The sequence below is a fragment of the Pseudorca crassidens genome, chromosome Y (genome assembly GCF_039906515.1).
Source record: "Pseudorca crassidens isolate mPseCra1 chromosome Y, mPseCra1.hap1, whole genome shotgun sequence".
Lineage (NCBI taxonomy): Eukaryota > Metazoa > Chordata > Mammalia > Artiodactyla > Delphinidae > Pseudorca > Pseudorca crassidens.
Window position 1 is genome coordinate 5,198,708 of NC_090318.1, and position 17,341 is coordinate 5,216,048.

Genomic DNA, 17,341 nt, shown 5'->3' on the forward strand with positions numbered 1-17,341 from the left:
TATCTATTTTGTTTATCTTCTCAAAGAACCAGCTTTTAGTTTTATTGATCTTTGCTATTGTTTCCTTCATTTCTTTTTCATTTATTTCTGATCTGATTTTTATGATTTCTTTCCTTCTGCTAGCTTTGGGGTTTTTTTGTTCTTCTTTCTCTAATTGCTTGAGGTGCAAGGTTAGGTTGTTTATTCGAGATGTTTCCTGCTTCTTAAGGTGGGCTTGTATTGCTATAAACTTCCCCCTTAGAACTGCTTTTGCTGCATCCCACAGGTTTTGGGTCGTTGTGTCTCCATTGTCATTTGTTTCTAGGTATTTTTTGATTTCCTCTTTGATTTCTTCAGTGATCACTTCATTATTAAGTAGTGTATTGTTTAGCCTCCATGTGTTTGTATTTTTTACAGATCTTTTCCTGTAATTGATATCTAGTCTCCTGGCGTTGTGGTCAGAAAAGATACTTGATACAATTTCAATTTTCTTAAATTTACCAAGGCTTGATTTGTGACCCAAGATATGATCTATCCTGGAGAATGTTCCATGAGCACTTGAGAAAAACGTGTATTCTGTTGTTTTTGGATGGAATGTCCTATAATTATCAATTAACTCCATCTTGTTTAATGTATCATTTAAAGCTTGTGTTTCCTTATTTATTTTCATTTTGGATGATCTGTCCATTGGTGAAAGTGGGGTGTTAAAGTCCCCTACTATGAATGTGTTACTGTCGATTTCCCCTTTTATGGTTGTCAGTATTTGCCTTATGTATTGAGGTGCACCTATGTTGGGTGCATAAATATTTACAATTGTTATATCTTCCTCTTGGATCGATCCCTTGATCATTATGTAGTGTCCTTCTTTGTCTCTTCTAATAGTCTTTGTTTTAAAGTCTATTTTGTCTGATATGAGAATTGCTACTCCAGCTTTCTTTTGGTTTCCATTTGCATGAAATACCTTTTTCCATCCCCTTACTTTCAGTCTGTATGTGTCTCTAGGTCTGAAGTGGGTCTCTTGTAGACAGCAAATATATGCGTCTTGTTTTTGTATCCATTCAGTCAATCTGTGTCTTTTGGTGGGAGCATTTAGTCCATTTACATTTAAGGTAATTATCGATATGTGTGTTCCTATTCCCATTTTCTTAATTGTTTTGGGTTCGGTATTGTAGGTCTTTTCCTTCTTTTGTGTTTCTTGCCTAGAGAAGTTCCTTTAGCAGTTGTTGTAGAGCTGGTTTGGTGGTGCTGAACTCTCTCAGCTTTTGCTTGTCTGTAAAGGTTTTAATTTCTCCATCAAATCTGAATGAGATCCTTGCTGGGTAGAGTAATCTTGGTTGCAGGTTTTTCTCCTTCAACACTTTCAATATGTCCTGCCACTCCCTTCTGGCTTGCAGAGTTTCTGCTGAAAGATCAGCTGTTAACCTTATGGGGATTCCCTTGTGTGTTATTTGTTGTTTTTTCCTTGCTGCTTTTAATATGTTTTCTTTGTATTTAATTTTTGACAGTTTGATTAATATGTGTCTTGGCGTATTTCTCCTTGGATTTATCCTGTATGGGACTCTCTGTGTTATAGTTTTCTGAGTACAAGTCTTTCACCTCCTTAGGCAGGTTACTCCTAGGTATTTTATTCTTTTTGATGCAATGGTGAATGGGATTGTTTCCTTAATCTCTCTTTCTGATCTTTCATTGTTAGTGTATAGGAATGCAAGAGATTTCTGTGTATTAATTTTGCGTCCTGCAACTTTACCAAATTCTTTGATGAGCTCTAGTAGTTTTCTGGTGGCATCTTTAGGATTTTCTATGTAGAGCATCATGTCATCTGCACACAGTGACAGTTGTACATCTTCTGTTCCAATTTCGATTCCCTTTATTTCTTTTTCTTCTCTGATTGCAATGGCTAGGACTTCCAAAACTATGTTAAATAAAAGTTGAGCCATGTATCTTTAAATTACTTATATAAATTCCTCCTACTCATTAATAATGAAACATCTTCTTAAAATACATTCAGCATGACCTTCTGAGCCACCAGCATGGAACGCTTTTTTCAGGTCCTCATCAGCACAGCTGAACTTCCCATCTTAAACTACTGCACTTTGTATTAGTTACCTACTGCTGTGTAACAAACAGCCCCCAAGCTTGGCAGCTCAAAGTGACACACATTTGTTATCTCACCGTCTCAATGGGTCAGGAACCCAGGCACAGCTTACCTGGCTCCTCTCCTTGGATCAAGGTACCAGCCTGGATGGTGGTCTCATCCACTGGTTCAACACTGGTTCAACAGAGGCAAGCTCTGTTTCCAGGCTCAGTAAGATCCTTGTAGGCAGGGTTCAGTTCCTTGTAGGCTGGTGGCGTGAGAGTCTCATGTCCTTGCTGGCTCTTGGCTGGAGGCCTTCCTCAGTTCCTCATCATGGGGGTCTCTCCAATGTGGCAACTCAGCTAATCAAAATCCAGCAAGAAGTAGAGTCTGCTGGAAAGACAGAGGTCATAGTCGTTTGCAGCCTCATCACAGAAGTGATGTCACATCACTGTTTTCATCTTCTTTTAGTCAGAACCAAGTTGCAAAGTCCAGCCACATTCATGGGGAGGGGATTATGCAAGATGTGAGTACCAGGAAGGGTGTCATCAGGCCATCTTTTAGTTGGCCTCCCACATCTTCATTTAAAGCTGTGTGACTGTACTTATTAGAGTCTACACAAAATTATAGTAATGCTGCTGATAACTGCAGCCAACAAGTACTGGCACCTACGAGTCCCTTACTGAGTCATAGTGCTAAGTATATCATGTTATCCTCACAATAATCCCCATTTTACAGAAGAAAATGATGACAAAGAGGCTAAGTAAATGTCCTGCTGTTTCACCACTGTAAAACAGGGGAACCAGGATCAGAACTCATCTGCAGAAGCCACATCTGTCACTTGTTTCAGTGGCTTCATGGAAGATCTCGTTTGGCCACTTGGAGCCTTGCAGGGTGATTCAGTGTCTCATTCAACCATGAAACCATCACAAGACCATCATGGTGTCTTTTAGCCAATTTTTACCTCATAGGCATTTGTGGAAATGGATTTGGTTGAATTGTCAGTGAATGGCTTTTAGCTGCAAAGCTATCGAAAGACAAAAATTCTCCTAACAAGTTACATTTGTCTGGTACTTTATCATTTTGGAAACACTTTATTTCTTTTTCTTTTTCTTAGAAGGAGGGAAAGGGGATATTCTCTTTTTTTCCAGCTCAGTTGAGGTATAATTGACAAATAAAATTGCGTATATTTAAATATGGTGATTTGATAGACATATACGTTATGAAGGGATTCCCACTGTCAAGTTAGTTAACGCATTGGTCACCCCACACAGTTAAGACTTTTTTTTATGGATAGAGTGCTTAAGATCTACTGTTTAAGCAGATTTCAAGTATACAATACAGTGTTATTAATTATAGTTACCTTGCTGCACATTACTTCCCGGAACTTATTCATCTTATAACTGGAAGCTTATACCCTTTGAGCAATATCTCCCCATTTCTTCTGTGCCACCGCCCCCCGTCCGCCCGGGGCAACCGCAGTTATACTCTCTGTTTCTATGAGTTGAACTTTCTCTTTTTAGACTCTACATAGGAGTGAGATCATGCGGTATGTGTGCTTCTGTTATTGGCTTATTTCCTTTAGGATAACGTCCTTCAGGTTCACCCATATTGTCACAAGTGGCAGGATTTCTTTCTTTTCCAGGCTGAGTAACTTTCCATTGTATCACATTGTCTTTATCCCTTCATCCGTGCGTGGACACTAAGGTTGTCTCTGTGTGTTGACTATTGTGAATAATGCCGTGACGAACATGGGGGTGCGGGGATCTTGGTGTCATGGAGACCCTTTCTTTCCATCTTTTTATGGGAGGTGGGCTCTGTGTCATCAGCTGAAAGTTCTCTGCACTGAAAAAAAAAACAAAACAAAACAGGCGTTTATTTGACTGCCCAACCGCAGAGATGGCATCTTGGTGAAATGTGGATGAGTCACCCATGCAAGGAGGTGGCCCAGGCCTCGTAGCGGCTGGCCTGAGCTGCTACGAGACCCTTGACTCTTCATTCTGCCCTCATGCCTCTACTCCCCGACAAAGACAGGCCACCAAAGAGAGCACGCGGGAGACAGGAATGAGAGAGTGAGCTCTAGAAGAGCGCGTTGAATGGTCACATTTCCCTGGTTCGTTATCTTTAGACAAAGGGCGCCGAGTTTGCCTTTGTGAAAAGATCCTTGAGAGACAGAGAGGGGAGACTGAAAGTAGGTCAAGAGAGAAAGGTATGGCTCCAAGTTACCCACGCACTCGGGGTGAGGGTCCTTTGATCTGGACTCAGAAAGGCAACTGGCAAGATGACTGGTCGGAGAGCAGAACATCTGATGAAAAGGTGTGGTGGGGAGAGATGTTCCACGTGGACCAGAGACAGATAAGTCACAGGTGAGGCAAGACGAAAAGGAATGCTCAGAGCCTAAGGTCCTCTTTGAAGAGCCTCTTTGAGCTTGTTGCCTACATGCCTAGGAATGCAAGGGCTTCTGTGACCGACAGGGACACGGGATGGCTGAGGAATGTGATCTGTTAGCATTGAAGATGTACTAGTGGGTGCAAAGGAGAAAGTCAGTTGCTCAGATGGGCTGGAGCTTCCGAATCCCTCCACAGAAGCCAAGCTGCCCGCCTATGACAGCAAGGGAGTGAGTCGTCACCGTGTACCTACAGGAGCGAAGGTTTCGCCGATGATTTTACAGATGATGAAGAGGGTGATGGGCCGGCGGTGACTCGGTGGTTCTGCACTGGGGGTGACTTCATGCCCCAGGGGACATGAGGCAGCGTCGGGAGACTTTTTGGTGGCACAAGTCAGGGTGGGAGGGTGCGCTGCAGGCATCGAGTGAGTGGGTCCAGGGGTCCCGGCACAGCACAGCTCCCATGACAGAGAACCGTCCCGTTCCAAGGGGGCTCCAGGGATGAGGGCCTGCACATCTTTAGGGGCTGGGCTGTCTTTCCACATCCCACTCTAGGTGAGGATCCGTGTTACGGAGAGCAAGGGGGTGCAGTAAAAGAAGAGGACCACGTGAGGGAGGCTGGGTTGGCGTCCGGGTGTCCTCTGGAAGCAGCACCCGTGTTGTTTGCTCCGACGAAACTCTCATGGGATTTCTGCTGCATGTGGCCATCATGCCTCCTGTGGAACCCCACAGCTCCCGTGGAGTTTGCACGTCCCAGGCCCCTTCCCGCCCCCGATGAGTTCCTGATGCCGCAGGTTCTGCTAAGGTTTCCTCTCGTTTCCCTAAGTCCTGAGTTCTCTCGAGGTGAGCGATAGCTCAGGCCATCCCTCGGTCTGGCCCCTTGTTCTGGCCCCGAGAATGTTGAACCTCACCCAAGGGGAGAGGCCTGAGGATGCTTCTGCCCCCAGCTGCTCAGACGCGGGCAGGTTCTGTCTCTCTCCTGAGTGTTCACTTGGTAGTTCCTACGGGCATCAGAGCAGGAGTTTCAGGTGTGCATCCACCCCCAAAGTCCTCCGGCCCGTCGTTCTTGAAAGGGGTGAAATGCCGGGGCAGGGGGGTGAGTGTGCGTTGGGATGACAGCCATAGAAGGTGGATGGATTTTCCCTCCCCTCCACTGCGTTTGCTGCCACCTACTAGCACCCAGAGCTGCCCCACCTGTGAACCATGTCTTCCTTGAGCTTGGAAAGGTTTGCATCACGCCCAACTCTACGTGTTTCCCTTTGAAAAGCCGCTACGCCGAAACTCGTGGCTAGTTTTAGAAAGGATTTGACATTGACAATTGGATTGTCCTGAAATGCCCGGGTTTTTTTTAGTGCAGAGAACTTTCAGCTGATGACACAGAGCCTGCCTTCCATAAAGAGATGATTGTGTATTCATTTTTCTAGACAGAGCCTATGTTTTGGTTTGGGGTAGAAAGGAGAGGTCACTGCTATCCAGGGAGAAAGAAGTGTTTGTTTTGGAAACAGACACACAGGACAGAGAGGATAGTTCTTCGCTGCGTGATGTCTTAGATGCTTTGCAGCCCTTGTCGTCGGGGGTGGCCGGGTCGACAGAACGTCCTCTACTGGGAGGAGGGGGAGGGTCGCAGAGAAGGAGGGTAGGCCGCCTCAGGCCAGCATCCTTCATGTCTCTCTTCCCCTTGCCCTTTGCAGGAAGATGAGGACGCTTTTGCTTCTGCTGCTGTTCATCTATGAGGCACGGAGCCATGCGGTGTCAACGCCCAACTTCGTCCTGCTGATGGCCGACGACCTTGGCATTGGGGATCCTGGCTGCTATGGAAACAAGACCCTCAGGTTGGGTGACGTGTAAACACAGGGCTCCCTTCACGAGCCGCCGTCCTGGGATGGGCAGCGCGTGTTCACAGAGCACAGGCCATGGGGAAACGTTCAGAGCCCCCCAACGGCGCACTTTCCCGTACGACTTTATGTAGACACACACAGGCGTTAGTAGGCAGGTGTGATGACTTATCTATTCGAATCACTGTTGGATGAACTCAGACGGCTCACTGGGAAGGTATTCATCATAATTCTTTCTTCCTCGCCCCTAGTCTGTGGCTTGTTTCCCATCATCATGTTTCCCTCCCTTTGGTTCGCCTCTTCTGTTTTGTCTTCTGTTTTCGGCCTCTGGCTCCGTTCCCATTGGGACCCAATCCATCCCCCCTTGTCAACCCCTCGCTGTCACCTCTGTACCTTCCTTCCACCTCTGGGCCAGGCTGTGCTGGATTCTCATGCAGACACACCGGCCGGGGACAGATGTCCTGGGGACACGTGTCACGTTTGATGGTGTCAGAACTTTTCAAGGGCTAGGGGTGACTACAATGGTAGGGAAAACACAGTGGGAACCAGACTCGGACAGAGGAGGGTGTTTTGTTCCCCAGCCCCCCGGTGTAGGGCTCTTGGGTTTAGAATTAGTCGGTCAGGGTGCAGTGGAATATTGGTCTTAGGGGTGCACTTTCTCTATGTGATCATGGGGAAATGTTGACATAACTGTGGTTCTGTGGAGAGCTTCACCTCACACGTGATGAGCGCAAACAAAATGAAAGGAGAGGGTGGGATTCACCAGAATTTTCTCGTAAGAGCCACAGATAATTAGCTGAAGCTCACAAGGACGTGCCGCTGAGTGCCACGGGGTCTGATTTGTGTTCACACCACTCGCTGTAGGTCCTCCTCTTCTGTACAACATGACCGTGCGTCTCAGGACGTCTGTTTCATCGTTATGTGGCACAGAAAACAAACATGAAGTAAATTACACTCTTGAGGAGGACCCGGCCTGCAAGATGCAGCCGAATGTGACGTCACTTCCAACCTGATTCTGTGTGTCAGATGTCACGTGTTATTTTTAAAACGTATGCTGACCTATGATGTTTGTTAGATTTTGTTTAAAGCACGTGCAAGGATAAGATCTGCACTCATTGTTCTCTTAAAATGTTAATTGACCATGTATGTTTCCTTCCTCACCTTATGCTTCATTTTGTGAAAAGTTTAGATCTCACTGTTAGGCATTTCAGACACGAACCTTGTGAGTAATTTTTCTTATCGATGTCACAATTTATTTTTCTTCATTTTAAGTATCATTTTAAAATACCATATGATATGAGTATTAGATATAATATTAGATATGCTATTCCTAAACTTTAGTGAGATAATAGATAACTGTTCCTACTAAGGTGTCTTAATTAAAAAATCACAGTCAAGCCTTTAAGGTTCAGTGTCTGCCAATTATCCAAAAGAAAAAAAGGGCTATAAAATCCTAAGTAAGAATTCATATCAATAATACCCTAAATCTGCCTTGTCCTCCATATTAGCATCCAGTTCTTTTATTTATTTTTTTTAATTGAAGTATAGTTGATTACAACATTGTGTTAGTTTCAGGTGTACAGCACAGTGGTTCAGTTTTCTATCAATATATATGTATATATTTATATATATATACTATGTATATATTTATACATACATTTATATATGTAGATATTCTTTTTTTCCGACTCTTTTCCATTTTCCACTATAGTTTATTACAAGATAAAGAATACAGTTCCCTGTGTCCTACACTAAATCCTTGTTGTTTATCTATTTTATATGTACTAGTCTGTATCTGCTAATCCCAAATTCCAATTTATCACTTCCTCCCCAGTTCTTTCTGAAGGACATTTTCCATTTTACGTTTTATAATATCACACCTCAAAAGAGTCAGATTTTTCAGTGGCCAATCTAGGCACTAGGGGGATTAAGTCAAATATACAGACAGCCTCAGTGTTCTCAGAATCTTGTAATTTAAGGCCAAAGCAAAGTGGAAATGTTGAGAATTAAAGGCATAAGTTAAACTAATAGATGAGCGAGCAGCTTGACATTACAGTGCAATGCCGTGATCTTCCCCTTCGAGCTATGCATTGTTACAGGTCTAGCCTGTGGGCGCTGAACCAGGGAAGCAGTGGCGTCACAACGGAACAAGATACGTGCCCCACGCCACGGGCAGAAGTCTTGGAGGGGAGTGCCGTTAGCCACTCCGTCCCTTTACAGGGAGGAAGCTGCCGTGATGGGGGATAGGGACTGACATCCTACAGATGGAACAGGCCTCTCCCGCAGGACAAGAAGGCCATGGCAGGGTGGGGGGAGTCCCATCTATGCTCAGAACTGAAGTATAGAAGATGAGCAGCCTGGCAGAGAGGCAGGCGCTGGGGTTCCCACTGGAGGATAAGGGATCGTCACTCAGCGTGGACCCAGCCCTGAAGGAACTTCCCCTCTGAATGCCTAGGAAGTCTGGCATGATTTCCTAAGGTGATGGACCACACCAGTCCTGGATAAGAGGTGGCAGGATGGCTTGTCCTGCATAAGGCGTCATCCTAGAAGTCAGCCCATAAATGAGTGTTCCTTTAGCGGAAAAAAAAAAAGACACTCAGAGGGTGTGCGTGTCTCACGGCATGTCGTGTTTCCATGTTGCTGTGTCCCTTTTCCCTGGAGTCTGTGACCCCTTTGTTACCGATTCCTGGTAAATGCACCTGGAGCCCATCGTCCCTTTCCCCGGACGGTGCCGTCACCCCGTTCTCCCTGGGGCCATGTGGAAATTCGGCAGAGCGTGGTGAGAACTGGTTAGGAGCTTCTCTTTGGCTGTAGTTGGCAAGAGAAGAGTCAGGCTGCTCCCAGAGCTTTCTCGTTTGGGGCACGGAGGTAGCTCGTGGGGGGCACAGGTGACGGAGGACAGAGACCTTGACCCTTGCCCCTCCCGCTTCTCAGAGCAGCCCCTTGTAAGGACTTGGCTTCTCTCCTAAATCAGCAGCTCAGAGCCCCCAGGGGGGCATGGGTGGGCCCCTGGAGAGGGCAGACCTGGATGATTTCATCCTCAGTGTGGTTCTGTTGTCACTCTGAGTCTCAGTGCTGTGTCCCCTTCCTTCCCCCGTCCCATCGCAGTTTCCCTGGATAAGTGACAAGCGACTCACTGTACAAAGCCAGAGAGAAAGCTTTCTTTTCAGGGTCACGAGGAATGACCTGAGTCTTTGTTCCAGGACTCCCAATATCGACCGCTTGGCCAGAGGGGGAGTGAAGCTCACGCAGCACCTGGCAGCATCACCCTTGTGCACACCCAGCAGGGCGGCCTTCATGACGGGCCGGTATCCCATCCGCTCAGGTACCCAACCTCCTGGTTCCGTCGCTGCGGCCCTGGTCCACCTCCCAGTCCTAGGGCTTCCCCTGTCCTAATGGTGGGTTTCTCCTGGCTTAGGAATGGCATCTCGGTCCCAAGTGGGAGTTTTCGTCTTCTCCGCCTCTTCGGGAGGACTTCCCCACAGTGAGATTACGTTCGCCAAGCTCCTGAAGAATCAAGGCTATTCCACAGCTCTGATAGGTATGGGCAGCTGGTGGGGGGGGGGGGGGCGGTGCGAGGACCTGGGTGAGTGGGAAATTGGGGAGGGCATGAGAGCAGCGTTCTTGAAGATGAACTGACTGATAGCGTTTGCACAACTGTAAGTAGGGGAGAAATTATTTCAATGCTAAGTTCAAACACCATGCGTCTATATGTGCTATTGGAATGTGTAGATGTGTGTCCTTATTTATGTACGTGTGTGTATGTGTGTGGATGGATGATGGATGGTGAAATGGATAACTGATCATGCACACACACAGCATGCAAAACTACACACACACACACACACACACACACACACACACACACACACACACACACACCATACTATTGATAAAGGTTTACATTTTACGTTTCAGTACTAAAATTGCGTCTGAATTTTTCTCAGTTGACATTCCCACTGATTTTATCCCCTGGGTAGGAACGAATCCTTCTCCCCTTTCACTTGATAAACTTGGGTCTATGCAGGTCATCAGAGGAACCCTAGAACATCTCATGGGAGCAAAATAACCGGTCTCTTTCCTCCCACATTTTGTCAAACCACCATCACTTTTTCTCTGTATTTAGTGATACAGTCACATTTCAATTTTTTAAATTTATTTATTTATTTTTTTTGCGGTACGTGGGCCTCTCACTGTTGTGGCCTCTCCCGTTGTGGAGCACAGGCTCCGGACGCGCAGGCTCAGCAGCCAGGGCTCACAGGCCCAGCCGTTCCGCGGCATGTAGGATCTGCCCGGACCGGGGCACGAACCCGCGTCCCCCGCATCGGCAGGCGGACTCTCAACCACTGCGCCACCAGGGAAGCCCTCATTTTTATTCTGTTTTATTATTTGGCCACACTGCGTGGCATGTGGGATCTTAGTTCCCCGACCAGGGCTCGACCCCGTGTCACCTGCAAGTGGGAGCCCGGAGCCTTAACCACTGGACCTCCAGGAAAGTCCCAGACAGTTCACATTTTATAAGAAGTGTTTATAGGTGTTTACAATAATTACTGAGTTATGAGTATGATTTCCTCATGCCTCAGGGGTAGTTTTTACATATGGATTCATTTCCACTTCTGACATTTCAGGGACAAAATCAAGTTGGTTTTAAGACTTTCCTTTTAAGGAAATGTCTTTTAAAAAAAACACATGTCCCCCAAAAACGTTGGTGTTCATCTATGTAGTTTTGTCTCCTGCCTATGAAGTATGTGAGGTGTGTGTCTTTCATTTTATTTGTATTTTTTCCAGTCACTGAATCCCCTCTTGTTTTCTGGTGGAGAGAGTGGTTCCTACCCTACCGTTTTTGGAAACGGAGGTGGAAACGGTAGAATGGTTTTGGCTGATGAATATGCAGAAAGAGGCCGCCTTCCAGCATGCGCAACTCAGAAGCTGACCTTCGTTTCGGGGTGCTCATGGGGACTAAACATGCCACCTGTTTGTTTGTCTGCTCAGGGAAGTGGCACCTTGGCACCAGCTGTCACAACAGAACGGACCTCTGCCACCACCCCTTGAGCCATGGCTTCGACTATTTCCACGGGCTGCCCGTGACCAACCTGCGGGACTGCAAGCCGGGAGAAGGCAGCGTGTTCACCAGGGCCTTAAGGCTGCTGGTCTTCCTCCCCCTGCAGGTCATCGCCATCACGCTGCTGACCCTGGCCGTGCTCAGGTGCCTGGGGCTCATCCAGGTTCCCCCCTGCATCTTCTTCTGCCTCTTCTTCCTGGCCGCCCTGGTCCTCGGCGGCCTGCTGTGCTTCCTGCATTACTTCCGGCCCCTGAACTGCTTCCTCATGAGGAACCGTGACATCACCCAGCAGCCCATGTCCTATGACAACCTCACGCAGAGGCTCACAGCGGACGCGGCCCAGTTCATACAACGGTAGGTATCGCCTCCCGGCCTGATGCTGCCTGGGACACATGTCATATGCTATTTCAGGTGTTTCCATGGAGGTGGAGGAACCGGGGTGGCCTTTTGAGCCATGTTTCCCCTTCTGTGGTTGGGAGATTTCTCCAGCTGGGCATGTATTGGGCGGTGGGGGGAGTGGGTCGGGAATTGCCATGACCTGGGCTCCCCCCAGAGATGTTTTGCCAGTTTCCCGCACGTCCTCTGCTTATGAGGCCATGCCCCAAAAATGTCTGGGTGACAACAGGGACCTTAAGGCATCACCACGGTCTTTACTCTTCAGGTGTGTGATTAAGAGAGGAAAGGTCATGTGTATTGTTTACTGTAGATGTTATACGACATAAACAACGTGAGGAGATCCGCAATATTCTGGGCACGTTTCCGAGCAGAGCAACTCTGAGAGTCAGCTGGGTGAAGCAGATGATCTCTTGGGAGTCTGTTGGGGCCTCTTGAGTTTGTAGATTTGGTGTTTGCGGTCAGCGAAGGGGGTAGCCATCCACGGAGGGCTTCACAGCAGTCTGTCTCAGGAACACTTGCTGTTAAAAACGAACAAAATTGTTTTGTTGCCTTTAAAAGTTTAGAGGATAGTCCTATAGAGAAGGGTGGGAACGCAGTGTGAAAATCAGATGTTTGGCCTTGGTGGTTACTTGCCCTGCCCACGAGAGCAGGTCTGTTCAGGCACCAGAGAGTGGAGGAAGCTGGCAACATGGCGTGATGAAGGACATATTGATAATTCGATTCTTAAGAGAAAGGGGAAGATGTTCAGCTGGCCAGCACGCTGGTGAATATCTGTGTCCGTGATTTTGAACCTGGAGACACTGTGGAGCTATCAGTGCTCACGGTCAGCCTACCCCTCGGCCCGCACGGCCAGAGGCGGCCATAACTTGAACAGACACCCGCATCGTGGGCGTGGCGCTTGGCGCAGATCTGTCCCTTGTGGGATTGCCTTTGATAGCTCAGTACGTGGTGGCGTAGAAAATTGGATCGTTGGAACTTCCCACAGGTAGACCAAGAAGGGAAGAGGGGAAAAGCTCTTGACTGTAGGTGGAGAACTGTGAGTCCTCAGACTTTGTGTAGGGAGGTGCTGGGGTCCTGGCTGAATCTGAACATTGCCAGTCTTCCGTTGAGAAATTCCTACGGAGAGTAGTTCTAAGGTAGTAAGTTCTACTACTTACCTTAGTAGTTCTAAGGTAAGGCTTTGCCTCTCCCTGTTAACAAGCTCCCCTAGAGTTCTAAACTCCTGTAGAACACTCTGAGAAATACTAGAGCATCGGTGGCTTTTTGCTGTTAGAGAGCGGCACCATCGCTAAGCTGCCTAGATTTTTCTGGAAGGCGGGCTCACATGATCTAATGCAGAAGCTTCTGAACTTCGTAAGACTCACATTTTACACCATCATCCAATGAGATGTCATACACAGATGTTTAACCGAAGCAGAAGTTTCCAGAAAGGATTTATTTCTTCATAGAGTCATCACTTCTGATACTTCCTGATTCCCTTCTGTTTTATTTTTTTTTTTTTAATTATCTGGTTGTGACACGAAATGAATGTCATGACTCAACAGTGGGTCCCAGCCTGCATGGCAGACAAAGCTTTTACCTCATGGGTGAGCCTTCCAGTGTTTTACGAGTAAGAGAACGGCCCTTCCCAGGTACAGTGGCGCTCTGTGGATGGCAGCCCTACCCGTTTAAGCCACAATACAACCGTCTGCTGTTTGGCAAACTTGCGGAAGCAGCGGAACCCTCTCCTGTCCCTGTCCATTGACTAGCAGTCCCTCAGAAACCTGTGGGGAGGGGGTGAATAATAACGCTCCTGATAAAATCACAGGCTTCAGGAGTGATCCTCAACGTCCAGGGTGAGGCACATCTTGACAGCATGTGGTGTTTGGACACAGATGATTGAATCTCTAGGCTATATGAATATTCATATGATTAGGAGGGATTTTAATGGGTTCCTTGGCGTATGACTTTGGGACGGGATCGAAACAAATTTGATTAGCCTAAGGGTATTGAACCTCAACCAGTTCATCTTTGTTTAACTTTAATTTCATTTATTTTTTATTGACGTGTAGTTTATTTACAATGTTGTGTTACTTTCAGGTGTACAGCAAAGTGATTCTGTTACATATACTATAGATATACTATGTACATATATAAATTCTTTCCCAGATTCTTTTCCATTATAAGTTATCACAAAATATTGAGTAGAGTTCCCTGTGCTTTACAGTAGGTCCTTGTTGTTTATTTGTTTTATGTATAGTAGTGTGTATCTGTTAATTGCAAACTCCTAATTTATCCCTCCTCCTGCCCTTTCCCCTTTGGTAACCGTAAGTCTTTTATGTCTGTGAGTCTGTTTCTGTTTTGCAAATAAGTGCATTTGTATCACTTTTTTAGGTTCCACGTAGAAGTGATGTCATATGGTATTTGTCTTACTCTGTCTGGCTCACTTCACTTAGTATGATAATCTCTAGGTCCATCCATGGTGCTGCAAATAGCATTCTTTCATTCTTTTTTATGGCTGAGTAATATTCCGTTGTATACTTATACCACATCTTCTTTATCCATTCATCTATTGATGGACACTTAGGTTGCTTCCATGTCTTGGCTGTTGTAAATAGTGCTGCAGTGAACATTGGGGTGCATGTTTCTTTTCAAATTAGAGGTTTCATTTTTTCTGGATATATGCCCAGGAGTGTGATTGCTGGGTCATATGGTAACTCTATTTTTAGCTTTTTAAGGAACCTCCATACTGTTTTCCATAGTGGCTGCATCAACTCGCACTACTGCCAGCAGTGCAGGAGGGCTCCCGGGCTCCCTTTTCTCCACACCCTCTCCAGCATTTTTTTTTTTTTTTTGCGGTACTTGGGCCTCTCAGTGTTGTGGCCTCTCCCGTTGCGGAGCACAAGCTCCAGCCGCGCAGGCTCAGCGGTCATGGCTCCTGACGCGCAGGCTCAGCGGCCATGGCTCACGGGCCCAGCTGCTCCGCGGCATGTGGGATCTTCCCGGACCGCGAACCCGTGTCCCCTGCATCGGCAGGCGGACTCTCAACCACTGCGCCACCAGGGAAGCCCTCTCCAGCATTTATTGTTTGTAGACTTTTGGTGATGGCCATTCTGACCGGTGTGAGGTGATACCTCATTGTAGTTTTGATTTGCATTTCTCCAATACTTAGCGGTCCAACCAGTTTATCTGGATTGTAATGGGGTTTCTGCAGTTTTCTTCCAGAACTAGATATTTAAGATGCTCTAGCAACACCGTAGTGGGAGGTTATGCTTATTGAATTATTTGAAAAGGGTTTAGTCTTTAATTAGGTGATTCTAATGTAAACGACTGTTGCCCACATTGGAGCAATGCATAAATTGGTCAGTATTAGGGACAGTACTACCATGTGTGTACCATGATGTCATTCACACCCAAACCTTCTCATATACATTATCTGAAGATTCAAAGATTTTAAACATCTAGGTAAAATCATCCTTGGGTAACATCGTCTTCCTGTGTTACAAGAGATATCTGATTTGCTGAATTGTTATTTTCAGGAATCTAGACAGAATTGCCTTAATATGGTACCAAAGAATCATAACAGACTGTGACACTATCATATTTATAAAAATTTTTTTCAGGGATCTGAAGACATTTAAATATGTGTCTCCTTGACCAGAATATCCTGAGAAATTTAGGCAGGGCTGACGAGCTCTGTGAGACATGGATTCAGGGCTACTCAGAAGCAGAAGAAGGAAAACCTCATCCAAGCAATAACGGTGTTTGTGAAGTTTATTCAGATGCTGTTGAATGAAAATTTTCCGATTGAAGCCAGTGCTTTATTTCAGTGTATTGATCTAAAAACCAGTTTTGGGGTACACAGCTCTCCCTGGGTTCACTTGTCAAAGGTGATGAGGAAAATGATTCAAGCTCTCATTTCTAACATTTATATTCTCTCTCTGAGCCTTGTGGATGAAATGATTTATACTCAGACGTTTGTTCTCGAGATACTGACTTGCGATGTGAAGATACAGATGACAAGGGCATAAGGGGATGGTGCTTTATTGGTTTGTGACTGTCTCAGATGTAGTCTGCTGAACCAAATTTAGGTACGTGCCCCGGGATTACAAGCAGGTGTTTCCAAGTTGAGGAGATTGAGGATGTGGAATATATAACTGTGCACTCCATGATCCCTCACCCTAATTTACTCTTTTAGGGATAGAACTTATCTTGGGAAGATGCTTCTACTATTAGAGACTTAGATAATTAGCTCAACACATGTTCTAAGCTGTACAGTAATTCGAGACAGGTCATCCTAAACACACTTTAATTAGCAAGAAATCCTTGTTGCTCTGACGGGAAAGGAATGACCTGTAGATTTCTTAGAGATACTTAATCCTCCTTATATGCCCTGAATGAAGGGCCCTTCAGTCATTCCAGCTTTCTCCCTGGTCATGACTCTCATCCATGCTTTGTAAAACAGATCCAGCTTGGGTGCCCAGCTAGGGATGTGTTCAAGTTTTAGCAGATACTGGTTAGATAGACGCCAGGCACTGTGGCTATACACGTATTCTTGGTCACGTTTCATACCTGTCACGTCTTACGTGCTACAAAAGGACCCTGGAAGATGGGTGAAGAGATGTCTTCTTGTGGAGGAATTTGAGGCTCAGAACTTTGGAGTGAGAGCAAAAGCCCCACAGGGAATAGTAGATAGCGGGTTAGAACCCATATCTAACTCTCCGTGAGGGCTCTCCTGAGCGGACCATAACAAGCTTGCTGCCTTCCTTGCCGCCACATATACTCTGCAGACTTACCAGTAAGGTTCGAGTGTGGATTATTTGGAAGGAGACTAGGAAATTCAGTACCCCTTCTCCAGATGGAAGCGTCCGGGTCCCATGCCCCCAAAGGAGAACACACCTGGGAATTCTTAGATAAACTCATGTTCGTAGTACAATCCTTAACCGTGGCGAGGGAGAAGTGGCTGAGTATTCCGAAAAGATAAAGGCTACGTGGTGACGGGTGAATTTAGCAAGTTAATTTTGTTCCCGAGGTAGTTTTTTAGTTCAGGTTGAACTGCATTGAAAAAGGTACGATGTCAGCGGGTGGAAAGAGGTTCACGTTTCCAATCGTCCTTCATAGAGAGAGGTGAACCCGGGTCATTTCTGCCACGGCAAGAGCCAGATTTGTTGGCCCCTTCCCTCCCTAAAGTCACTGAAACCGGCGTTTCGTTGCTAGAAAAAGCATTTCAGTTGAAAGGAACCACTGTGTGTTTCTCTGCCAGTAAAAACACCCTCACTCTGAAGAAATATTCCAAAGTGATGACTTTATACAAACCCACATAATTTGTATAGTTTAGGGTATCCAGTTACTGGATTCATAAATGCATATGAAATCCACCAGGAGTGTTCTGTTCTCCAGGTCCTGGTTTATGGGAGTTGCATTGACATTACACACAGACACAGACACACACACACACACATGTGTGTGTGTGTGTGTTTGTAGCTTTAAAGCCTATAATCAAAAGTGAAATCAATGCTAACCATTTTCAGGTAAGCTCATTTTCAGATATTTCTTGTGCTTCATGGAAGTGTCCTTTAGGGTCTACCAGAAAACAAGTCCAAAAGCTGGAGATGACATAGAGTTCTACT

At 46.1% G+C, this 17,341-nt stretch overlaps 1 protein-coding gene across 5 annotated transcripts in view; it reads left to right on the top strand.

Moving 5' to 3' along the window:
• Positions 1–17,341, top strand: part of LOC137217866 (steryl-sulfatase-like) — a 184,922-nt gene that overhangs the window by 90,077 nt on the left and 77,504 nt on the right. For all 5 annotated transcript variants that reach the window (XM_067724861.1, XM_067724858.1, XM_067724863.1 and 2 more), the window contains 4 exons: positions 6,131–6,271; positions 9,478–9,599; positions 9,693–9,815; positions 11,267–11,690. In XM_067724861.1, coding sequence (XP_067580962.1) covers positions 6,135–6,271; positions 9,478–9,599; positions 9,693–9,815; positions 11,267–11,690 — 806 coding nt within the window. In that variant the 5' untranslated portion in view covers positions 6,131–6,134. The remainder of the gene's footprint in view (positions 1–6,130; positions 6,272–9,477; positions 9,600–9,692; positions 9,816–11,266; positions 11,691–17,341) is intronic.